The sequence below is a fragment of the Pipistrellus hanaki genome (assembly GCF_964339955.1).
Source record: "Pipistrellus hanaki genome assembly, chromosome: 4".
Taxonomy (NCBI): domain Eukaryota; kingdom Metazoa; phylum Chordata; class Mammalia; order Chiroptera; family Vespertilionidae; genus Pipistrellus; species Pipistrellus hanaki.
This window is the reverse complement of record NC_140506.1, coordinates 38,677,914-38,704,718: the sequence shown is the minus strand read 5'-3', so window position 1 is coordinate 38,704,718 and position 26,805 is coordinate 38,677,914. Positions and strand designations below refer to the sequence as shown.

Here is a 26,805-nt window from a genome sequence, read left to right as displayed (position 1 = left end):
CCACTCTAGAACAAGCATCTATTCAATACTTTGTGTGCACAAAGGTCAGTTATTCCTGGAGATAGGAATAACCATAAGCTATTTAAAAATCTTTTTCCTTACTGCATGGTCAAGTAAATCAAAATAAAAATTAAAATATCTCCCCAATCTTATACAAACAGAAAGAAAAACATATAAACAAATAAAAAAGAAAGAAGGCAATAAATAAATAAATAAAGGCAAATATATTTTACTTATTTTTTTAAAATCTATGTAAAGACACTAATCAGATAAAATGCTAGATTTAAGGAGACTGAAAATGATTATTAAGACCTAAAAAAACAATAATCTCTTCACAAAATAAATCTTTAGTACAGTTAGCATAACCAAAAGTATAAATGCCTTTAATTAATTTGTCTATCCCCTAATCTAAGAACTTGTATGCATGCGTATAAGCATAACCAATAGACCCAGACACCAGGGAGATGAGGGCATGTGCTGGGGAGAGGGAGAGGCCAGGGCGAGGTCAATGGGGGAAAAGGAGACATGTGTACTACTATTTGTAATACTTTAAACAAAAATAAATTAAATGAAAACAAAAATAAACAGTTCAAAATAAAAAGCTATACCTTTTAGAGCATCCTTATATATGGAGATAAATAGTCTGAAGATGTCCTTAGGAATAGTATCTTCATTTGGCAAACATAACAATAGAATAATAATTTCTGCCTGTCCCAAGCCATGCAATCCATTGGTTGAGAAGTACCAATATTTGTCTGAGGAATCTTAAGTGATAAATGATACAACTATCAATTTCCACTTCTATTAACCAAAAAAACTAAATATAATTGTCTTTTGCATGAAGCATAATTTTTAAATTCCTTATTTTTCCAAAGTTCTCCTCACAAAAACTTTGAATTGCATAAGATTAATGTAGAAAAGAGAAAAATTATCTGATGGAGTCAATTAGTAAATAACACTAAAATAAAAGATGCACTAATATGATTATAAGAGAATGAAAAGCTGAGAATTCAGGAGAGATGCATTTTTGAGAACTGAGGATTATTTATTACTGAAGATTATTTACTTTCTTACTTTTAATTAGATCACAAGTTGCTGACTTTAAACTGTCTTTATTGCTACTAAATCAGGATTCTTGCTTACCTCAATTACCAGATTTTAATTTCGCTAAAAGCTAAATGAATGAAATGTATTTAATTGTATCATGAACATCAAAATACAGCTCAGCTATAAGTCTATAACCTTAAAATAGGACTTAATGAGGGACACTAGTAAAAATCTGTAAGCTTGTATTTCAAGTCCCACTGAATATAAACTTGCAAAATTTATTTATATTCATATTTGGCTAAAAAACCCAATATCCAGTGCTGCTTATTTTCCATGATTGCCAGTCTATATCAAACCTGAAGATGTAATTCAAAAATCCTGCTTACCAATTAGGCAAAGAAAGATAAATCATTACTTACAAAATACTAACTTGACATTCACAAGTAGATTAGCATTTAGGACAAATGTAACAGGGTGAAAAGCTTTGTCTTCAAGAAGCAAAATGATCTGCTCATGAGATGGGTGTTCTTCCACTACAGGCACTAAATCATGAAAATGACATATAATTAGAATAAATATGACATCCTGTAAAATATGCTTGCAGTAAAAAAACAACAGGTTTATAAAGCTACCAATGGCTTGAGCAAATTAAAACAAAAGCAAACATGTTCCACAACGTCAATTAATATCCTGGACAACTGTTATATACTTATTTTTACTTTGCTATATATGTAAAGAATTAATACCATAATACATATAAATCCGGATATGTTGTATATACACAAAAATGTTGATTAAGCAGCATATTTATATAATTTTAGCACCTTTAAAATTTTTAAACAAATATTTTTGTAAAGTGGATTCTAGTCTGCCAATTATAAATTCTGAAACTTACCCTGATACAATGCTGGGAAATTTATCTAGACCCAAGTTGTACAAACTGCTTGCTGACATATGGCCTATGCCAGCGACAAGTGGCAAAAAAAAAAAAAAAAAATTTTTAATAAAAATCTTGACCATCAAAAGGAAAATATCCATGGCCTGCAAAGAACAGGACTTGAAAGTATTCTTAGCACTATAGCCAGATTTAGGAAGTAGCACCTACTGACATAAAGAGGTCTAAGCTCCATTCCCCTACATTGCCATGCAAGAGCATAATTACTTCAAGTGGCAGGATGCAGCATAATGCAAGCATCCTAGGTAACTATTATGAGATAGGAGCTAACCACAGGATCTCCAGTTTGGAAAGAACCTTATAGATCTAGGTTCTCTTCTTTTAAAAAGAAACTGAGGCCCAAAAAGATTATATAACATGCTTCAAGTCATATACATATAAGTAGCCGATGACAAACTAAAATTCCTAGCTTTGTCATCTAATCCAATACTCTTTTCTTTAGGCACCACTCTCCTTTAAAAAAAAAAAAGTGATATGTAATCAAAACTCTAATACAATGGAAATATTTTCAGAGCTAAAAGTCTATGAGTCTCCTGTTATATTGGCCTTTTGTCTCACTCTAATTAGGAAGTTGGATATTATAAATGAATCATCTTCATCTCAAAAGTTCAAATCTTTTTAGAATTTTTTATATATAATAAGATTTTTTGTAAACTAAAGTTAACAAGTCATAATACATGTTTTAAATTGTCCAAGTTTAAAAAAAATGCATTTCATACAACACAGACAAAATTCATCAGTACATTCTTTAAAAAACAAATAAACAAACAAACAAACAAACAAAAACTTTTAAATTTAAATAACTGCTATTCCTACCTAATTCCTTTTCTTCAGATGTAACCAGAAGAGGGGGCAAGCTGTCCTCATCACTAGGTAGAAGACTAATCTTATTGCCCACATTCTTGTCAATACCACATAGTAACCTATAATCTGAAGTATTAGTAACAGGTAAATTGCTGGTCACTAAAACACCAGCTGTTGGACTAGATGGTTCTTCAGTTCCTGCAAAAACATCATCATCTAGTGTAAAAGATCCAGAAGTAGGTGACCCCTCAGTTCCTGTGCTTATGGGCAGTTTTTCCACAGATGAAACCTCAGAAATAGGACTCTGAATTATCTCATTTCTTGTAATATCTCCTATTTCATTGTTTGGTTTTTCCAATGTAGCAGAATAGGCGTGATCCACTGGGTTTACTGTCTGTAAAATATGTAATAAAAAAATCAGTTTATAGCCTCTGTTCAACTGTGAAATGTTCATCTCTATATCCGAACATACCATTTTAATAAGAATAAATAAAACCGAAATGGGCTCAGAAATTCTTCAGAAGCCAAATTTCCTGATATAATTTTAGCACCTTTAAAATTTTTAAACAAATATTTTTGTAAAGTGGATTCTAGTCTGCCAGCCACTCCAATTATAAGTCCTGAAACTTACCCTGATACAATGCTATACCAGTACCATTTGGCTTCTTCAAATTCAGGAGCATAAAATTTAGCTTTACTGTATGCTCAGATAGGTACTAATGATTTTAATTTTAGAGATTAGAAAAAGGAAGCAAGGAGGACTTCAGGATCTTAAACCATATCACACAGTGAGCAACTCAGTTTAACCCACGGTCTCCTCATGACAGCCAAAATACCTTGGATAAGCAAGTGAGAGGAAAAGGGGAAAAGACAGAGCAGGGAGTGGTTAGGCAACAGAATGGTAAATATAGTCCACAATAGTAACCACCAGTAATTACTACATCTCAAATATGTTTTAAAAAGCCCTTTCTTTTAGACTGGCCAAACCTGAATCAATATTAAATGATACCACTTATGAATTCCAACAATACTTTACTAACCTATTTAGAACTTTCGTTTTGTTAAAATATTGATTAGGGCAGGTGCTAGCTCAGAAACACTTTTGGTAATAATGGCTACTTGTAAAATATAACTCCCGAACTCTTACTGACAAACAGCATTTGGTAGGTGAACTTGAACGGAGCATGATACATATCCATCTTGTCCAATGTATATATCCGAAATAAACCAGGTAACTGGCACAGAGTAAATACTCAATACATATTTGTTTAATGAATAAAATATTCCTACTTTGTGTATTAATATTTGCTTCTATGAGCATTTTGCTACTTTACAGTGAGAATTCTTAGTGGAGTAGTAGTCTATATTATTTTTCTTCTTCTTAACACCTAATACATTTGTGTAAATGCAAACATAAATACACCACCACATACATTACTAAGTCCTTGAAAATCATTAAACAAATACTAGCCTAAATCTCAGTTCTATTTCCCTATAGCAGTGTTTCTTAAAGTATGGTCCAAGGATTCCTTGTGGGTCCCAAGACCCTTTCAGGGAATCAGTGAGGTCCTAGGATTTTCTTCATATAATTTCACCAAAACAACATATCACAACAGACTGAATATACATGCAATTATGAGAATTTTTTTCCTACTAAGTCAGACATAAAACTGAAATGTAAAATAATGTTATCCCTGCCCAGCTGGCATGTCTCAGTGGTTGAGCATCAACCTATGAACCAGGTGGTGAAGGTTTGATTCCCGGTCGCCTGATCCCCAGTGTGGTGCATGCAGGAGGCAGCTGATCAATGATTCTCTCATCATTGATGTTTCTCTCTCTCTCTTTCTCTCCCATCCTTTCTGAAATTAATAAAAATTATTAAAAATAATAAGATACTATCCCTGATTAAACTTTTGTTTTGAATTTTTTCTCATAATAGTATTTCTATTAATATTAGTTTATTTTTAAAAATACATTTTTATTGAGTTTAGAGAGGAAGGGAGAGGGAGAGAAAGATAGAAATATCAGTGATGAGAGGGAAACATTGATTGTCTGCCTCTTCCATGCCCTTCTGGGATTGAGCCCGCAACCCAGTCAAGTGCCCTTCGCTGGAACTGAACCTGGGACCCTTCAGTCTGCAGGTCAACGCTTTATCTACTGAGCCAAACCAGCTAGGGCAATATTAGTTTATCTTAACTAATGAATTTTAAATTTTCTCAGTTTTAATATTGCTATAGTAATTATCAATAGTATAACCCACAAAACTTATAGCTTTTTTATTTTATTGTTTAAGGTATTATAGTATTATAATATTAAAATTGAGGTTTTAAAATTCATTAGCTAAAATAAACTAATGTTAATAGAAATACTATTAGTAGAAAAAACTTATAGCTCTTTTGAATTCTCAATAACTTTTTTTTTAAAATATATTTTATTGATTTTTTACAGAGAGGAAAGGAGAGGGAGAGAGAGTTAGAAACATCGATGAGAGAGAAACATCGACCAGCTGCCTCTTGCACACCCCTTACCGGGGAGGTGCCCGCAACCAATGTACATGCCCTTGACCGGAATCGAACTTGGGACCTTTCAGTCCGCGGACCGACGCTCTACCACTGAGCCAAACCGGTTTCGGCTGAATTCTCAATAACTTTTAAGAGCACAAAATGGCATTGAGACCAAAAGTTTGACAATGAAAAGATAAAACCTAAAATATATTCTCTGTATCATATATCTCTCATTTTAGGAAGCTCATAGTGTTCAAAAAACACACTCTAATAATCACATAAGGAATTATCTACAAAATAAAATTTTATTAAATTCACAAGTCATTCTTTAGATTCCTTACCAAGGGCAGGTCTGGTAAGAGAGGACTTAAGTCTTCAGAACATCTTTTACTTCCAGATGATAATTTTGCTGTATCTGCAACTTCACCATTGGGCAATATACCATCTGCAAACCATACTCTCTTCTGTTCTTTGGAACATAATCCTAGATACAGTTTCAAAAATAAAACATTTTTACTTGGCAATATTGCAATGATTTAATATAAAAATGGGTCAGAAAATGTTTTCAAAAGCTTTTGCTACTTATTATCAAGCCTAGAGAAATGGCCTTATGTGCAGCTACCCATATTGGAAGTCTTTTTCTAATTCATACTAAGGCAGGATGAGCCTGGGAAGCACGCACTCAGAAAAGGAGTGGACAGGAGAGGTTATTTCTTAAAGACAAAGGAGGCAGGTTTAAAGCCTATGTTATTAAAACTAATTTGTAAGTATGGAGACTGAATATAATTTATGGACTAAGGCGCAAGAAAGAAAAATAGACTACCAGATAAGCAAAGAAAAACATTTGGAAAACAGAAGCATAAAAATTTTAAAAATGAAACAGGAACACTTGTACATCAGAGGTCATTTCTTTTTATTTATTTGATGAGAGAAGCATACTATATTTTATTCTTATAATATAGATATTAAACTTTATTAATATTTATTAACATTTTCATCTCGTATTTGGAGGAAATAACTAGATATCAGCATAAATGTTTATTTTGTTATAAAGCATCTACAAAAGAAGGCTATGAAAATTTTTGCCAGATGATTTTGAAACATATGAAGATTTAAAGGATTCATATGTCTAGTTTCCAAAATACAATCCAGAGTAACACTGAAAAAAACTAGAATCATATATAATTTTTGCATTATGAGTAGACAAATTAAATAAGGTATCTTTCTTATATTTGCAATACTTTTATAGTTTAATAATTCAGGATGTCAATATAAGAAAATATATAAATATCTCTAAAACAAATTTATTCAGTTTTAAAACTATAATATGTAAGCATACATTTGTTCAGATGGAAAAAGATACATAGGATATGATTATTACAATAGCTTTATTAACCCTGTTTCGTGCACTTACAACGGTAAACCTACTTTTGCCCACTACTATATATGCTGAATCTCCTTATTTAAGTTATAATAATAACTAAAACATAACTATTAAGTGAGAAAGAAACTAAAGTCCAAAATAATTGTCACAAGTATTGTCTGGGTCTCCTGCAGAGGCTGGATGGTGGCACATTTGCCTTAAACTGAGAGTTAAAGTCACTTTATAGCATGCAACAGACTAATAGTTGATGTTTAAAATGTGAATAGACTTCACTCAAGATCCTAACCTACAACAGGTTGTAAAAAAGAACAGAGTCCAAAGATTTAAAAACCATTTTTATTCTGGTAAAACACACATTTAAAAACAGATTTTTAAGGAAGCAGAGGTATGCCAGGTTTTTACCTATTGTTTCTCAAGCCCAAGCCTACCTTCTCCACCTAGCACTCTGATGTCATGCTGGAAGTCTGCAAAGTTCAAGTCCCAGACCCTCTTGCTAGCTGGGCCTAGTTACTAATGGTAGGCACAGGTAGGAGATTAGAAGGTGAGAAGAGAAGGAATTCTTTCCTTTGAGTTCCTGCCAAGATTCTTGAAGTAGCAGCACCCCCAGATATAGCTGCATGCCCCAGGATTTTCAGTACTCCTTTACATCAACCCCAGAACATTCCTTCAGTCATCTGAGCACAAAGCTCATTAGTCTCCTTGATGGTTCTACCATTTGCTTCTTGGTGTTCCCCAAAGGTCACAGCACGAACCACATGGTACCCCAACCCCTGAATCCCAAGTCTGAGAACCAAGTACCTTCTGGTACTTCTGTACTGTACTCAATACTGCTTCTCACTTTTTGTTCCCTCTGCCCTAGCGTTGGTGGTTGTTTCCTGCTGTTACTAATCCCTGAGTCACTTGAGCATAATAGCTTTTTTGCTCTTCCTGTCTTCTAATATACATGTATAACAAGTTTCCTGTATTAAATTCCTTCTGATATTTAGTCTGGTTTCTCTTGCCTCACTAGACGTTGCAACACTAGAAATTTTCTATTTTAATAATTTATCTTTAGTCTAAGACACAGGATTTTCTTCTAGTTACCTTCAACACTTGGATGTTTAAGGGCTGAGATTGGTAAGGTTGTAGGTGAAGAAGGTACACTTGATGTCTGGGTCTCCTGCAGAGGCTGGATGGTGGCACATTCATCAGAATGATTAGACTTAAGATTAGAACCAGTTGGGCTCATCATCCTTTCAAATGCCTGAGCTATAACGGGGAGAAAATAACATTAAAATCTCAGATTTTTTAAAATTTCAAAGTAAATATGACAAGTATTCTATTTTTCAAGTTGTAAGAAGAAATCAATGGCTTAGCAAGAAAAAGAAGTAGCTCTTGACAAAGATCATGTCCTTCCTTTGGTTGGCAGCACTCCACACTTCAGTATAAGCTACCAATTACTTATTTTAATATTATACTTAGCTTATGTTTGATATCTATTAAAGAAAATTATTATTTAATATGACTATTTTTGCCTTTTACCCTTAGAGTCTATTTCTAATGTAGTAAGTGTGATTCTTTTAAGACATAGATCATATATCATTACTCTGTTTAAAATCCTTTAATGATTTCCCAACCCTTGGAGTGAATAATTTAAGTTTCACAATGGCTCACAAGACCCTACACAGCCTACATCCCAACCTCCTCTGCCTTCTGTTATTGTCTGACCTCATCTCTCACTACAATTCCACTTGCTCATTATGATCCAGCCACCTAGGCCTCCTTGATTTTCAATAAATCAAGAAGCACTCTTCTAGCTTTGGGTCTTTGCTTTTATTGTTCTCTCTGCCTTAGAATGTTCTTCCCATAGATATTCACTAGCTTTATTCTCTTCCTCAAATCTCTGCTCACATGTCATTATCATAAAACCTTACTCTGACCACCTTATAAAAAAAATATATAGCTTCTTGCCTCCAATCTGTTACTATCTATCCCTCTTACATTCTTTTATTTTCATTTAGGATATTATCATCATCTGATATTCTCCTTGCCTACTGTCTGTCCACTTTTCCCAAATTTGTAAACTCTATGAGAACAGGGAGTCTAGTCTATTTGTTCTCAGCTAGTGTGCCAGAATATAGAATGGCACCTGACTATTGCTGAATGATTTTTCACCTGAATAACATAGAACTGAACTGGTAGCTCTCCCGTCAGCATATCTCCAAACTGACCTGCTATAAATGCTGCCACTACTAAAATTGCCTTCCTTAAGTGACAGTAAGTAACAACATTCTTATGAAATGGCTCCACTAACCAACTGAAATCCAAACATCTTACTCTGGGTTTCAAAATAATTTCCACCTAATGGCACTCACACCCATGCTGCCTTGAAACAGTCTCAGCACAACTTCCTCAATGTCCATATCTCTATTCAAATTATTTTTTCTTATAATACTTCATGAAATGTATCTCACAACCCGTAAGCCATCTTTCTCCTCTTATTTAATAACATTATCTTAAATGATCATTTCTACCATTCAATGCTAAAGGTGATATAAAAACAAATTATTATGCTTTCTTGTGGTATATTAGTAATGATAAAGAGAACCATAAATGAAATTACATGCTATAAGATATCGAAACAGAATAAATAGAAGATAGCTAAGTAAACAAATTGTTTTCAAAAGAATTTCTTTGATAAACCAATGTTTGAGCTCAGTAACATAATGAGAATCTTTCATAACTCTTGATCTTCTCCCCTTCTGGATTCTTATAGTCAGAAAATGTATTAATGTCCACCTAAGAATCTGACCTATCTATTCAAATGTTTCAAATCTTCCTGGCTAACAGCAGGAGCAGTTGCGTTCAAGGCTACTGAAGCAGTGTAAGAAAAAAACAGAACAACTATAAGAACTTACACTAACCTCCTCATAAACAATGGTGATAATATAGAAATTTAAAAAGATTTATACTCTATTATAATCTTCCAGAACACATGTCAACAGCAGGGAGTAAAGCAGCTTACCTCAAGCTAACAGACTCACATCAGAGCTTTTTGGAGAACTGCTGAAAAAATTTGTCTTCATTCAAAAGAGAAAAACAAATTATTATCAGGTATTGACTCTCCTGGCTAACAGGAAGCACTGCCTGAGCTAGTACACAGGCCTGGTATTTAAAAAGTCCCAAGAAATATTTGCTGGGAATTAAAACAAATTTTAGAAAATGCCAAGAAATACTCAAAAGAACAAATATGTATTTGAGGAAAAAAACACAAAACACACAACATACACACACAACTGTGAGAATTCAAGACCACAAAGATTATTGCTCATAATGGTAGCTAGCTAGGGAGCCGGAGAAACAGTAGGAAACACATAAAAACAAAATTCTAAAATTGAGAAGGGAAAAAAAATATGAGATAAAAATATACAAATAGTGTGGCAGTCCTATAAATTTATGTATAAGATAGATATCACTATCTTATCTTTATTCCCATTTTAGGTTGTAAAGAGTAAGTGCTATTCATATATAGGATTAAATATCATCTATTAGTAGGTATACGATAAATGTTTAGGTTAAAATTATAATGATGACAATGATGATGGCAAAAACAATAGGCAGATGAAATGCAGCACTTAGGGACTTGGTACCTGTTAAAAGTTAATGAAATGCCACTCCAGAAATTGAATGCTTCCTTTCCAAACTGGTAGCATTAAGTGTGACAGTGGAACAAAAAGAAGAGAAACCAAGCCTTAGGATGTCCCACCTAAGCCAGATAAGTCAACACTAGGTCCTCGCCTTAAGAAAATAAAGAAGTTTATCTTTGTCACAATCCAGTTGTTTTTAAGATATATTCAATTACTTAGAGAAAATGTCAGGTTACTACTCACCTTTGCTAATGGTTTCATAGCAGACCACACAGACTCTTGCTTCCTTTTCTAGATACTGCAGTTTACACTTCCTATTACAACAAACACCACAAAATACCTATAAAGAATAAAATATCAAATTTTATTCTATTTCATGCATACTTATACCTGGAGGTAGGGGGAGGAGAGGCCCAACATCTAATTAACCAAAAACCATTTTTAAAAAATTATATAACTGTTTGAATCACTATATTCATATACAGTTATTAAAATACTTTTATCTAGCCCTGGCCAGTATGGCTCAGTAGGTTGGGGCGTCGTCCTGTACAATAGAAGGTCTCTGGCTTGATTGCTGGTCAGGGCATATGTCTATGTTGTGGGTTCAGTCCCCCTCAGGTCACATACAGGGCAACCAATTGATGTCTCTGTCTCTGTCTCTCTCTCTCTCTCTCTCCTTCCCTCCTTCCATCCCTCACCCCGCCCCCCTCTAAGCATGTACTCATCTGAGGGGGTTTTGTGTGTGTTTGTTTTTCTTTTAAAAAAGCAATGTTACTTCTATAGCCAACTCTCAGGAGTTTACAGATAATTAAGGCGGCCAGAACACAAATGAGGTCAGCTTCACTGTTCAGAACCTTACGAAAGCCAATTGTTTTCAGTGTTTATCTAACCACAACATTAACTACAGAGTAGTTCTGAAAGTAAGTATTCAAGGATAAATGGAGAACTGGCTGAATTGAGAATATCTGATGTGTTAATGTTAGATAGATAAAGACAAGTATTCTTAGACTTCACAAAAATTAGTAAATAGTGTTCCTCATTCCCATTGTGTAATACCCATGATGAGTTGACTTTTATTCAACTCTCAATCTATAAAATGATAATGCTTTCTATATTTCCATGTAGGTGAAAAATTTTAAATTAATTGAATTTTTAAATAATCTATTAATGAGGTTTTCCATCACATAGAATTTCATTTAAAATGTGTCAAAAGAATAAGACTAGAAGTGTTTGTATAACTTACCTTCCCACATGCCCGGCAGTGGTGTCGCCGTTTTGTGAAGGTAAATTTGACTTGGCAGTTCATACAGTTTGGAGCTTCTGAATCAGGAACCCAAGTCGGCTGTTTCTGGCCCAAAACCAAGCCTTCTTTGCAAGTGTTTACAGGTAGAGATTCTTCATTTGCAGTTACAAGACTGGATCCACTTTCAAAATTACTTTCTATATCAATGTAATTAGAGTTAAAACTAGCCTGAGGATCAGTTATAGAATTTGTAGTGCAAGTTGTTGGAGCAATGGTTATGCTGGGTTCACTTTCAAGCACAGTTGGAACACCTGTCTTATTTGGTTCTTTTGAACTCCTTGTTCTTGACGAAATGCTAAATTGCTTAGGTCTGGCCCCTCCAACATAAACAGATTGACTGTTAAAATCAGAGACTGACAATTCACTAGTAATTTCAGATTTACTGCTAACTAATGCTTGTTCAATTGGAATTGTACTTTTTTCCCCTAAAGAAAGGCTACTAATTTCTGTTGTATTTTGTTCATCAACTGTTTCACCAGAACTTTCCCCAGTAGCTCCTGCTTCAGCATTGAAGTACATATTACTGACATTTCCATCATCTGGGCTTTTCAAATCTATCTCATTCATTTGAGATTTTGAGTCATTTACAGTTTCTTCAAACGACTTTATGTTACTTGTCTGAAGATACTGTTCAGTTAGAAAGGCATCAAGTTCAGCATCACTAACTAGTGTGCCACTTTTTATGCCTTCATCAATATTAAAGTAACCTAAGTCTTGTCCATCAATATCATTGCTTAAAAAAGTGAGACCTTCACAATGATTGGAAGACTCTGGGGCATTTGCACCCAAAAGCTCCATTTGAGATTCTGCTGTAGAAGAATTGGTGTTATTAGAGTAATCCAAAGAGTCAACTCTGATTTCCTTCTGGTCAGGATCTTCCTCTTCATCTCCTATCTTTTCAATTAATGGTTGAGGAAGTATGTTTTTACATTTTTCTTGTTTCAAAAGATCAGTCTCCTTCAATGTTTCCCCATCCAGAATAACACTCTTCTCTATTTCTTCATGCACAGCTACTGGTTCTTGTGTATTATCTTTATGCTCATCCTGATGTAAACAATCACCATGTGTTTTACTTTCAATCAATGATCCACACAAAGACCCAGGTACTGGAAGAGAGGACAATGAGGAATATATATCTTCACTTGAAACATGTAACGCTGAAGAATCTTGGATTACATCTGTATTATCTTTAAGATCTAAACTTGAGTCTTCTTTTGCAGATTGTTTTATAAATATAGCAGTCCTATCTTCTTGAAAGAAGTCAGGTAATTTGAAATTTTCATCTCTTAAATTTGAATTATTTAAGGATAAACTTTCATTTTTTGGAAGACTGCAAGGCAAAGCTTCTGGGCTGCCTCTTTCTTTTAAACATTCTGTGGCAGCGATGACCGCCACATGTAGCTCCTCTTTTACCACACAGCCATCCTCTTTTACTAACTCACATGGCTGGTTCTTGTGTTGTAGGTTGTCTTTGGCGTCAGACATTTTGGAACTTCGTTGAATCAAGGCATATGGCATGTTCAAATCATCAACTGGTTCTAAATGATTAGAGATCTTTATATCCTTTAAATTTTCTTTTCCACTATAATTACATGAATCTGAAAGAGTTGTATCTGTGTTTATATGCAATTCATTAGTGCCACTGATTTCTCTATTTTGTAATTCAGAGTTGACATAATTTTGTTCTTCTCCAACAGCATTATTTCCATGGTCTTTGGATGAAACATAAGGAGTTTCTGACACTGAAGATAAATCCAATCCAATCAAAGAATCTGCACTGGGCTTAAAATCATCTGGCAATAATTTTTTAATATATTCTTCATTATTAGTTACATGAACTAAGTTACCCGTGTCACTTATCAGATCACAGACAGGTTTACTACATCGTCCCATATATAAAGGCTGGATTTCATCTGAAGTGCCACCATCCACAGAGGAAAGGAGATCAAGTCCTGTTACGTTTTTCTCATTTTGTATAGAAGTTAGTCCCTCATCTGTTTTTTCGTTCAGTGAAATCTGATTTGTTTCATAGCATGTTTCTGATGAGACACCACAATTAATGCATTGCTGATCCTTTGGTAACAGTGAAGTTAACTGTGAGGAAGCCAACTCTGAAGAAACTGAACAGCGGTTAGAATCATATGCATTTTGTGCATCCTGGAGATAATCTTGTTCATCTAATTAAAATAAAGATACAGTGTTATTCAGGAGACCCAAATAAAAATTATTACAAAGATGTCATGTTTCGAAGACTTCCAAACTAACAACTTTTTTAGAGACAGAGTATTCTCTTGCAAAATAGTACTAATAACATCCAAAATTATTTTTATTTGGATTTAAAGTACTTGACTGTCAATATCATAAAGTGATAGAAATTCACTCAAAATAACTCCGTTAAACTATAAAATCAATCTAAAAAATAACTGTAAAAACAATCTACCTTCACTGTTCCACCTTCCAGTTTCCTAGTCTTCATTTCTAAGATGTGGAAAATACCATCTCTCATAGTAATGAAATACAAACTTATGTAGAGCTTTCAAGTTACTTTTAGCTGATTCATATTTTGGTTTCAAAGATCCTTCTTTTAGCTAAATTTATATCTGGAGAAAAACTTCTAGTTACCTTACTTTATTTTAGGCTATTTGTTCCATTCAGTATAAGAATAAACCAATATGTTATAATGAAATAACGTGACTTTCTTATAGAAGATATCCATGTGACCAAAATCGAAACCAAATTTTACAAAGAGTACTCTATATCTGATATAACTGAATTAAAGACATTTTAAAATTTCATTAGTGACAAAAATGAAAAACCAACAAACCTGGATTCTGTTCAAAATCATCAAGGAGTTTGTCCAAGTCACTGACTGCTGCTTTAAAATAACTGTCCATCCTACTTGTAGACTTATTCAGAATTTAATTCTGTATACCTAGAAAGTAAAAAGTATGATAGTTCCTTTAATTCTCTAACATGTAAGTATTATGCCATCTACTGTATGCCAAAAAACATAGTCAGGATATAGACACAAATAAAATTTGAGAGTATTGCTTTGAGGCATCTATAATTTAGTTGGGAAATTTGCCTCTACATATACAAAAAAAAAAAAAAAAAAAGAAGACATGAAAACCAATTCTAACAACATAATATGCAAACATTAACTATTATAAAATTTGAAGCACTTATATAAATAACTCATGGATCAAAGAAAAATTCATAAATGAAAGTTAAAAATAGTTATAAGTACCATATATTAAATAATCCTATCTAATAAAAGAGTAATATGCAAATTGACCATCACTCAAAAACACAAAGATGGCTGCCCCCATGTGGACACAAGATGGCCACCCAAGATGGCCTGCGGGGGAGGGCAGTTGTGGGCAGGCTGGCAGAGGAGGGCAGTTTTGGGGGAACCAGGCCTGCAGGGGAGGGCAGTTGTGGGGAAGCCAGGCCTGCAGGGGAGAGCAGTTTAGGCAGACCAAGCCTGCAGGGGAGGACAGATTGGGGGGGGGGGGGGGGGAATCAAGGCCTGCAGGGGAGGGTAGTTGGGGGGGACCAGGCCTGCAGGGGAGGGCAGTTGTGGGGGAGCAGGCCTGCAGGGGAGGGAAGTTAGGGTTGACCAGGCCGGTAGAAGAGGGAAGTTGGAGGAAACCAAGTCTGCAGGGGAGGGCAGTTGTGGCCGATCAGGCTAGCAAGGAGGGCAGTTAGGGGTGACCAGGTAAGCAGAGGAGGATAGTTGGAGGAGTCCAGGCTAACAGGAGAGGGCAGTTGGGGGGGAGGGGACACTAAGCTGCAGGGGAGGACAGTTGTGGGGGACCAGACTAGCAGGGGAGGGCAGTTGTGGGCAATCAGGCCAGCAGAGAAAGGCAGTTGGGGGAGATGAGGCCAGCAAGGGAGGGCAGTTGGTTGGTGGTGGGGGACCAGGCCTATAGGGAAGGGCAGTTAGGGGTGACTGGGCCTGCAGGGGAGGGTATTTGGGAGCAATCAGGCCTGCAGGGGAGGATAGGGGCGACAAGACTGGCAGCTTAGGGCAGTTAGGGGTGACCAGGCCATCAGGGGACAGTTGGGTGCAATTGGGCTGGCCAGGGAGCAGTTAGGCGTTGATCAGGCTGGCAAAAGAGTGGTTAGGGGTGATCAGGCTGGCATGGGTGATCAGGCCAACACAGATGGGATCGGGCCTAAATGGGTGGTCGTACATCCCTCAAGGGGTCCCAGATTGGAGAGGGTGCAGGCTGGGCTAAGGGACACCCCTCCCCCTGCACAAATTTCATGCATTAGGTCTCTCGTATAAATAAACTACAACCAGAAAAAATACTGCATTTAAAAACTTGTGAGACACAGCAAAAGTAGTTCTTCAACAGATACCGAGGGCCTTAAATGCTTATACTAGAAAATAAGAAAGATTAAAAATTTATAAGCTTAGAGCAGAAATTAAAGAAATAGAAAACAAGCATTCAAGAGAGAGGAACAAGAAAACTAAAAGTTAGTTTTATGAATAAAGATGAGCCTCTAATCTGTGTCAGGAACTACATCAAATGAGCCTGAGGCACCCTACAGAAACCTTATCAATGACTAATGTGATAATATCAAAAGGAGATGGTAACAAGTTGAAGAGCTCCCACAAGCTTAAATGGGACAACTGGTCATCAAATCAATGAAGACTGCAAAGGACTGAACATAAATCAAATAGATAAAAAAAACAACAAGAGATCATAATGATGCTTAAAGCATAAACAAAACAAACCCCCATCCATTGAAGGGTTGCTAGGGTACCAAACCATTAATTCTGAAATTGATACATTAAAGGAAAAGAGCCAAGAATTTATCCTATCCTTTATTTATAAAACATGCTTAACCATAACAAAATAGTTGCTGAGGGAAAGTCCTTTAAATAAGAATGCCAGTTAATAAATAAAGAAGGATATTAAAATCATCTCCTTACAGACCCTAAAACCATAAATGGATTAGGCAATGGCTATCAATGGGTGAAATTCAGATGAAAGTTGGGATCAGGCCAACACATCTGAATCCATGGTCAATTTTACCATCAATAAGTACGGACAAACCAGCCTGGCTGGTGTGGTTCAGTGGTTCTGCTCCCAGTCAGGGCACATGACTGGTTGCAGGCTTGATCCCCAGTGGGGAGCATGCAGGAGAGAGCCAATCAATGATTCTCTCATCACTGATGTTTCCATCTCTCTTTCTCTCTCACTTCCTCTCTGAAATCTATAAAAATATATTTAAAAGAAAAAATCATATCATTACAAATGAGGCAGTTTTATTTGTTCCTTTCCAAAAAGTGTACCCTTTACTTCTTTTTTTTCTTTTCTTACTGAATTAGAGAGGATTTCAATACATACTAATTAAGAAATGAGTAAAAGTTTTGAACAAACACCTCACCAAAGAACAGATGGAAAATAAACATATGAAAAAAATCACCTTTCTTTTTTTAAAATATATTTCATTGATTTTTCACAGAGAGGAAAAGAGAGGGATAGAGAGTAAGAAACATCGATGAGAGAGAAACATTGATCAGCTGTCTCGCAACCAAGGTACATGTAACCAAGGTACATGCCCTTGACTGGAATCGAACCTGGGACCTTTCAGTCTGTAGGCTGACACTCTATCCACTGAGCCAAACCGGTTTCAGCAACATCAATTTTCTTTAGGGAACTGCAGACTAAAACATTGAGATACCATTTCATATATATTACAATGGCTAAAATCCAAAAATCTGACAAAACCAAATGCTGCAAGGATACTGAGCAGTAGGAACTCCCATTTATTGCCGGTGGGAAGGCAAAATGGTACAGCTGCTTTGGAAGACAGTTTGGCAGTCTCTTACAAAACTAAACAAATTCTTACTATATAACCCAGCAATCATACTATTTAGTATTTACCCAACTGATTTAATGATTTATGTTCATACAAGAACCTGAATGTTTACAGCAGCTCTATCCATAACTGCTAAAATTCGGAAACATCAAAGATACCCATAAGTGGAATATTATTCAATGATATAATTCAATGAGCTATGAAAGCCACAAAAAGACATACATAAAACTTAAAAGCTTATTTCTAAGTGAAAGAAGCCAGTCTAAAAAAATCTATATACTGTACAATTTTAATTATATGACATTCTAGAAAAGGTAAGACTACAGAGATAGTAATAAAAATCAGTGATTGCCAGGCAGGAGAGGGTTAAACAGGTAAAAGCACAATGGATATTTTAGGGTGATGAAGCTATTCTGTATGATACGTAATAGTGAGTACAAGACATTAAGCCTTTGTTAATACTCATAGAAATTATAACAAACAATAAACCTCAGAGCATGCTAATTTTTAAAAAATTATTAAGAAGGTCAGGGGATCATCCAATGGAATTCAGAATGTGGCAAAAGAATCTATCTAGATGTGTTACAAATGTATAAAACAAGCTCACTGGAGTGGAGAAATAAAGTACTATCTTTGGAAATGAATGGAGTATGTAATACTAAAGGCAAAAGGAACACCAACATTGTACTTTAGTTGATAAAGTTGTTTCCCATGAGGGTACAGGTTAACAATTCTGAAATCACCATACATGTATACTGGAATTCAAATTAAATAATTTGATGGCGGATGGTGGGAGCCAGTTTTCTGTTTGTTAGAAGGAAAGGTTCTAAATAACCAAGGAAAGGAAGCTACAATGATCTATGTAGTAATGGATTTTTTGAGTTTGAGACATCAGTATAAACAAACTCATGTTTATCTTAATATGGCTACAAGTGATTAACATAGAAATATTTATAGATACTTGTATATAAATAGTATATACATATACATATACATATATACATACACACACACACACACACACACACACACATATATATATATATATATCAATATATATATATTGCTCTGTCATTTAGGAGAACATAGAAGCAAGGCATCTCAATGGTAACAATCACAGTTGGTGCCCAGATCTTGGTTTCTCCAATAAAAGGAACCAAGATTCCTCGGAGAAATGGCTTATTCTAAGACTGGGGCAGGAAATATACAAGATGAGCAAGGAGCATCTTGTAATGCCAAGAAGTAAGAAAGTACACGCACATGCATGAGCAGAAATGCACACACGTACACGTTCACACACACAGACACACACAAAATGTAGGGATTATGTCAAAGGGATATAGGAGTCAACTAAAAGAGCTCCCAAAACCAAAGCTGGAATAATTTGAATAGTAAAATAAAGTAGTACTGGATTATAACCCAAAACTTAAATATATATATATATGAGATAAATAAATGATTAAATATGTAAATGGGGGAACAAGACAAATTTCCCATGCAGAAAGATTTCAAATAATATATATAGATACTTTGTTCTTAAGGAAGTGGAACATAACTTGCTATGCAGGTGTATGCTGCACACAGTGACTTTCTAAAGAGTACAGTATGAAATATAACTTCACAGTGGAGAAACCTGACAAACACCACCTCAAGCCAGAGAACCAAGGTTAAGATCAACAGTGACAAGTAATGACAGTCTGTACCCTCGGTATGATGTAATGAGAATGGCACTTTATCTCTGTTGTCTTCCTCCCAAAACATATTACCACAATCTAGTCACGAGAAAAACATCAGACAAATCCGAATTGACATTCTACAAAATAACCGACTAGTAATCCTCAAAATTCAAGAGGATCAAAATCAAATTATGTCTGAGAAACTGTTACAACCATGAGGAGCCCAAGGAGATGAAACTACGCAGTGTAATGTGGTATCCTAGAACAGAAAAAGTCTATCAGGAAAAAACTGAGGTAATGTGAATAATGTATGGACTTTAGTGGTTCCTTAATCATGACAAATGTACTATATTAATGTAAGCTGTAATAACAGAGAAACTGGTATGGGGTATACGGGAATTCTGTACTCTGCGCAATTAACCCTTTAAGTTTAAAATGGTTCTAAAGTTAAAAAAAATGAAATTAAAGCATTGGAAAATAAAGTTGAGAAATTTTTTTAAATTATGCAATTCAATAAATATTATTCACAAAGTATCTCCATCTATATAGCAATGTACTAAGCATTGTATTATTTGATGCAAGTTGTTTTTGAGTTTGACACGCATCTTCATCCAACAATGCTTGTAACTGTTGATCTTCAAACTTTTTCAGTTGACCTGGACATTCTTTGTCTTTCACACTTTTATTTTATTTTTTTTTAAATATATATTTTATTGATTTTGTACAGAGAGGAAGGGAGAGAGAGAGAGAGTTAGAAACATCGATGAGAGAGAATCATCGATCAGCTGCCTCTTGTACACCCCCCACTGGGGATGTGCCCGCAACCAAGGTACATGCCCTTGACCGGAATCGAACCTGGGACCTTTCAGTCCTCAGGCCCACGCTCTCTATCCACTGAGCCAAACCTGTTTTGGCTAGCTGATTTTTTTTTAAGATTCTTCAGCCTAAACAAGAGAGCACACCAGACTAATCAGAGAAGCAAATATTAGAACGCAACTGTCTTCTATTAAGCCAGACATTTAAGTTATTTGCAAAAATAAAACAATGCCACCTTTCTCAGTAAATTTTTAAAAGGAAATAGTTATATTTAATATATAATGGATTTGTTATTGTCATTTTTAATGAACAAGTAATTTTTTAATGTTTTGAATTTTCATTTCTAAAATGGTAAACACACTGCACTGGAAAATAAAACTCTTTTAGTCTTCAATAATTGAAAAAAAATTTAATTTATTTTAAAAGGGGAAAGGGAGAGAGAGAAACATTGATGTGAGAGCAAAACATTGATAGCCTCCTGCATGCCCCGTACCAGGGATCTGAGATGGAGCCTGAAACGGGGGACATTTGCCCTGACAGGAATCCAAAGAGCCACCTGTCAGGACACATCACCCAATCAACAGCCACACTAGCCAGGGCTTCAATAATTTTTATGATGAGAATTAAATGGGAATTTATCTTTATTTATAATGTACCTGTTTCAAAAGATATTCTGTTCACATATTATTTGTGAAATCAAAAAAATCAGAACGTTATGTTTATAAAGTTTTAACACATGGGAAAATTCTTAAAATATAATTTTAAGCAAGAAAAGCAGGCAAACCAACTGTATACACAAATTTTATCTTAATTAAGAAAATATATGCCAAGACCGGTTTGGTTCAGTTGAGCGGATAGAGCGTCAGCCTGCGGACTGAAAGGTCCCAGGTACAACCAAGAGCATGTACCTTGGTTGCGGGCACATGCCCAGTAGGGGGTGTGCAAGAGGCAGCTGATCGAAGGGTCCTGGTTTCAATTCTGATCAAGGGCATATGCCAGCGTTGCTGGGCTGGATCCCCAGTAGGGGGCGTGCAGGATGCAGCCGATCAATGATTCTCATCATTGATGTTTCTATATCTCCCTCACCCGTCCTCTCTGAAATCAATAAAAATACATTTATTTAAAAAGCTCGAAGATGAATTAAAAACATTAACTGTAGTTAATTACCTTTAAATAACGGGGATATCATTGATTTTTTCCTTATTCGTTATTATACTTAGAATTTTTTTACATTTAGCATATAGTTTGACACTGGGGGGAGGAAATAAAGGAAGGAATTGGGTGAAAAAATTATATAATACTTCTAGATCAAACCATTAAACTCCTGCCAATTCAAAAAAAAAAGGGGGGGGGCACACGAGTTGAAAATAATAAATGAAGGAACCTAATTCGACCAAACAAGTTGCCTTGTTTTGTTAAGTAAAAACATTAACATCAAACTTATGGGCTGGTTTCCTTAAGAGTCTAACAAGAACATTCTTAATTTGGAATGTTAATTATGGAACAATGATTTGCAATCACGGAAAATACAAATAAGTCACTAGTTTAAAAGTTAGGTGCTCCTTCAGCACGTTTCAAAGGTACCAAAGGTGGTGGAGCAGGAACCCTGCCGCATCCTTCCGGTCTGAAAGGATGAGCGCCTGGACCGGGGCGGGACGCACCGGGGCGATGACAAGAGTCGGAGGCGGGGGGTCGAGTCCCTTCGGAGCAAAGGCTCCCCCTTGGCGGGGACAGCCGGCGTCCCCGCAGCCGGCCAGCCCCTCCCCCGGAGCGGCGGCGGCCCGGGGCTCCCCCGGCAGGGACCAGCGCTCCGGAGCAGGCGACCCGAGTGGGCAGCGCCGGCCAACAGCCGCCGAGATTGCCCCCGGGCCTCTCCGGCCTCCCGGGCTTTACCGAGGGGACGCGAGGCCGGAGGGCCGTGCCGCCCCGGCGCGCTCAGGGGGGATCGGAAGAGGAACCGGCCCGGGCCCAGGCTCGGCCCCCGGAGGAGGAGGGCCGGACCCAGACCCTGCGGGCAGCGCGCCCGGCGGCACCCCGCCCCCTCCGGGAGCGCAGCGGGGCTGACGGGACGCCGAGATGCAGGCCCCCGGGGCCTCTTACCTCCCCGCGCCCCGGCGATGCTCCCCGGGCACTCGATGCGACGCCGCCCTGGAGCGAGGAGCCGCCGGGCCGGAGTCCCGGGAGGGTGCGACGTCGACTCCAGGTTACTTTCCCCGACCCAGGAGGGAGCGCCCGGCGCAGGCGCGGAGGCGGCTCTCCGCGGCGCGCACGCCCCGCCCCCCGGCCGCGGCCGCCGCAGTCCCCGGGCGCCTGCGCGCTGCGCCGCCGGGTCAGAGCCCGAGGCCCCGCGAGCCCCGAGGCCACTCACCGGAAGTGGCTGTGAAGGACGGGGGCCCGGGGACGATCGGCCTTAAATCTGGACTCAGTTTCCCACTAGGTGCTTTCAAACCGGGATCGGGCAGCGACCCGCGTCCGTGTCCGGCTTCCTCTGCCCTTGGCCGACCTCGTCGCTGCGTCCTCCGCCCCCGGCGCCGGAGTCCTGGGAGCCACCGCGGCGTTCCGGCCTGCACCGGGCACAGCCGCCTGCCTGACGGCAAATCCGGCTTCCACCCGCGCTGCTGTCCTCGAAAACCTAGATTTTTTTTTTTTTTTTTTTTTAACATTAGATTCATTTGCAAACCCCCTCCCCACCCCCTACCCTCCCGCGCTTCCCCGGCCGCAACGAAAAATGCCCCTAACCCACCCCGTGCTTCAGGCCCTCTCGCTGACAGGCCAGTTCCTTCGCAGCTCGGTCCTTCCCTCTCCTTGCCTTAGTTCTGCTTTCCTAACACCGGCCACCGAACAGCTGCCTCCCCTTTTGAAACCAAAAGTTAGAGGGAAGGTAGGGGAGGGTGGGGGTAAAGGAGAGAGATCAACCAAAGGACTTGTGTGCATGCACATAAGCCTAACCAGTGGCCATGGACAACAGAGGGGTGGGGGCATCCGTGGGGAGGGGTTTGGGATGGGAATGGGGGGATGAAGACAATTATGTGATACCATAATCAACCAATCAATAAAACAAAAGCTAGCTAATCTGATGGAGCGGAAAACAAAACCGTCATGCATGTGATGCATACGTGTGCTTGTTGAGCTTTACTGTTTGTACCACACGTTTCCTATAAATTTACATGAGGGAAGAAGAAACATCTCTATGGAATCAAGGTATTACAGGCTGGAGGGGAAAGAACCCAACAATGGCCAAAAGGTTTCTCTAGGCTCAGTTTTCATACTGGTCCTTCAAAAACTCCACTAATACAATATCTTAGAGAAGTATTTCAGTCAGACGTGATTGATTATGATGAGAGATTTGAGAACTGGTGTTCATATCCTACATCTGCAATTTGCAACTATAAGTTTATCTTTCAAAGATAGTTAATGTTGATTTTCCTAAACTCTAAAGTGCAAGCGTGTGGTTTTAGTTCAACAGTGAAACTTACTAGGTGCTCAAAATAATTTATTGAACATTTATGTGATGGGCCTTGTACTTGATGCTTTGCTTATTATCACATTTAATCCTACAAAGGAAATCACAGAAAATTCTATTACAATTAAAAATAAGTTTGCAAAGCACAGACTGTATTTTCTCTTCTTTGTGTTAGGTGTTGTTTACAGATTAATAAAATGAGGTCACTGTGTTTATGGAACCACAGTCTAATAGCAAAGGCATACTTATATGTGTGTGTATGTGCATATTTGGGATAAAAGTATATTATACCGTATGAGGATAAATAATAGAAATAAAGCACACTAAGACCTTAAATAGGTAAATGGGAAATTTATATTCATGAATTCAATTCACAAAATAGGAAATTTAAGTGCCTACTACATATTTTACTAATGTTCAACTTAATAATGAAGACCAAAGAGATATTTTCCATGGATCTCATTAGTTTGTTTAAAATATGAATAAATTCCATTGGTGAGGTTAGAGTGAAATATGCACTCATACCCTGTTGGAGATCTAAATTAGGACAAAGATTTTGGAAACTTATCTGTCAAATTATATTAAGAAATGGCCTAATTTAGTAATTTCCTTCTGGAAGTTATAAGGAGATATTCCTGAAAGCAAATGCTTATATTGAATAACAATACGGAACATAAATAAGGTATCCAAATAAATGCCTTTTATATACAAATGAAATTGTACTTTCTATTACATTTATTTGTTAATAGATGTTTTCCTCTGTGCAGTGCATTTCTAAGAGTTATAAAGATTATAAAAATGGATAAATCATGATTTTTGCCTCGAAGTTCACAATCTGCTATTATTCTTTTACTTAGTAGTATAAATGGTTGAGAGATTGCTGTAATATAAGATTGTGAGATTTTTGTATAGATTCTGGGCCAGCTAAATTTTCTGTGATTTCCTTTGTCGAGTGGAATAAAGAAGAAATCTACGTGTCAAATGCAGTGTCAAAAAAGAGTCCTCAGAAAAGTTTGAGTAATTTCTAAAAAATCCTCTGTACCATCTTTAACCTTTAAAGATTCAATTCATAACCAAATTGTTTCTGGACTTGAAGAGATCATCCCAATTGGTAACATATTTGGCCAATTTATTTCTTAGACTAGTCATTGCTTGAATCAGCATTTTATTATTTTGAAAGGTAACCAGAATCTTGGTGATTTTAAGAAGCTTAAATTCCACAGTAATATGAACTTCCAAAGCTGTTCCCTTTTCATAAGTAATCTGGGTGGAGAAAATACCAGAAACAAATGAAAATAACTATTACAATTATTCATTTGTTCCAGGGCTGATCTTATACTAACAAGCGATTTCAGAAGTAGGGATTCATTGTTATAAAACTACAGAATGTAGCCCTACCCGGTTTGGCTCAGTGGATAGAGCTTCAGCTTAAGAACTGAAGGGTCCTGGGTTCAATTACTGCTAAGAGCACATGACCGGGTTGCATGTTCAATCTCCAGTAGCAGGTGTGCAGGAGGAAGCCAATCAATGATTCTCGTCACTGATATTTCTATCTCTTCCTCTCCTTTCCTCTCTGAAATCAATAAAAATACATTTAAAAAAAATAACACAGAGAATGTAACCAGGAACTGTTAATTAAACATTAGTATTTAAGTGCTACATAACTATGTGTATTATTCATGTATTGAGAAAAAGGGCTAAAACATCTTTTTAAAAATCTGTTGTTTCAGGACCAATCAAATCAGGTATTCGGAGCAATGTCACTAATAGTTATAGTTTTCCTGACCATGAGAGCTAATTTTTTTTAAATAATAGAAAACTTTTGAAGAAATAACTAAAATATTAACTGGATTATTTTTTTAAAATATATTTTATTGATTTTGTACAGAGAGAAAGGGAGAGAGATAGAGAGTTAGAAACATCTATGAGAGAGAGTCATCGATCAGCTGCCTCTTGCACACCCCTACTGGGGATATGCCCGCAACGAAGGTACATGCCCTTGACCGGAATCGAACCCGGGACCCTTCAGTCCCCAAGCCAACGCTCTATCCATTGAGCCAAACTGGTTTCAGCTGGATTATATTTTGAAGATGATATTATGGGTGATTTCTCCCCTTTTTAGTTGTCCATATTTTCCAAATTTTTTTATGATAACATTACTTAATAATCTAAGAGGGAAAAATGAAACAATTCCTTCTAAAAAAGTGTTGCTGAGTGCATAGTTGAATCAACCACTTATCTTGCATTTCTTTTGCAATTTCTGCATACAATATATTGCATGACTGTGAGTCATAGAAGAGAAGTAACCAAAAAGCATAGATGAGCACATATATCTGGATACTGTGTTAGAGGTGGCAACAAGGTACAATCATTACCAGGTCTAACGTATGATGCAGCTCCAACATCATGACACAGGTTCTCTCAACAAGAAAGTCAATAGAATTCTTTGCCAAATATGCCCAGTTCTTTCTCTTCCCTCTGGGCATGTGATGCCAGTGTACTTCCTGGTCCCCTTGTGGTTGAATAGGGTCATGTGATTGACTCAAGCATATGAATGGTGAGAAGTGCCATGTCATTTCTAGAGTGGGTCCTTTACTGACCAACGTGAGATACCCCAGGGCCTGCTTTCCTCTGGCGCAGCAATAGTCAGGACTCGATATTGTGGCTACACCATCAGTTTGAGTCCTTAAGGGATTCCAGTTTTCAGAACACTTCTGGAACAAGAAATAAAAAAACACACACTTGGTTATGATTTTTACTGCAGCCTAACTTACTACCCTGTTTCCCCGAAAATAAGACAATGTCTTATATTAATTTTTTCTCCCAAAGTTGCGCTAGGTCTTATTTTCAGGGGATGTCTTATCTTTCCATGCACTAGGTCTTATTTTGGACCCCTGAGACTGGTGGGTGGCCAGTCTGCATTCTGCCCTGAGACAAAGGAGGCTTTCTGCAGCAGCATTGTTTCCTAATGCTTTCCTAGGACCTAGGTGTTTTGCTCTATACTCATAATTATTATAATTTGCCAGGTAAATTATTGATACATTTTGTTGCAAGAGTAATAGTGACTTTTTTTGTGCTGCAAAACCCTTTATTATTTCCATTTGGTCCAATGCATGGGAGGAGGCTCCAGGGTGACTAAAAGAATGTCTAGTTGTTTCAGGGAGAGGCTCAGGCAAAAGCCAGACACCCAGGGAATACAGAGGGGCCCCTCAAAGGCCTCTGGGCTCCGATGGCTCTTAGTTGTGCTTGAGGGTGAGCCTTTCAAAAAGATAGTTGCCCCCTGACCCCCACCCTCCCAGAAAAGAAAAGATATTCACCCAGCTCAGCCTGAGGGCAGGCCAGCCTTCAGAGGTTAGTCAGGTGTCACCCATCTTCTTGATGAGTTTCACTCC

The 26,805-nt window shown here is 37.2% G+C and overlaps 1 protein-coding gene across 1 annotated transcript in view; it reads right to left on the bottom strand.

The window, feature by feature from the left end:
• The window catches only part of ZFYVE16 (zinc finger FYVE-type containing 16), a 42,529-nt gene extending 20,306 nt beyond the window's left edge, over positions 1–22,223 (bottom strand). Inside the window, exons 1-9 of the mRNA XM_084881299.1 lie at positions 22,051–22,223; positions 14,448–14,555; positions 11,564–13,800; positions 10,564–10,660; positions 7,778–7,942; positions 5,652–5,794; positions 2,819–3,200; positions 1,467–1,589; positions 609–764 (exon numbers count right to left, since the gene is read on the bottom strand). Of these exons, the coding sequence (XP_084737425.1) occupies positions 609–764; positions 1,467–1,589; positions 2,819–3,200; positions 5,652–5,794; positions 7,778–7,942; positions 10,564–10,660; positions 11,564–13,800; positions 14,448–14,517 (3,373 nt within the window). The 5' untranslated portion in view covers positions 14,518–14,555; positions 22,051–22,223. The remainder of the gene's footprint in view (positions 1–608; positions 765–1,466; positions 1,590–2,818; positions 3,201–5,651; positions 5,795–7,777; positions 7,943–10,563; positions 10,661–11,563; positions 13,801–14,447; positions 14,556–22,050) is intronic.
• Positions 22,224–26,805: the final 4,582 nt, after the last annotated feature.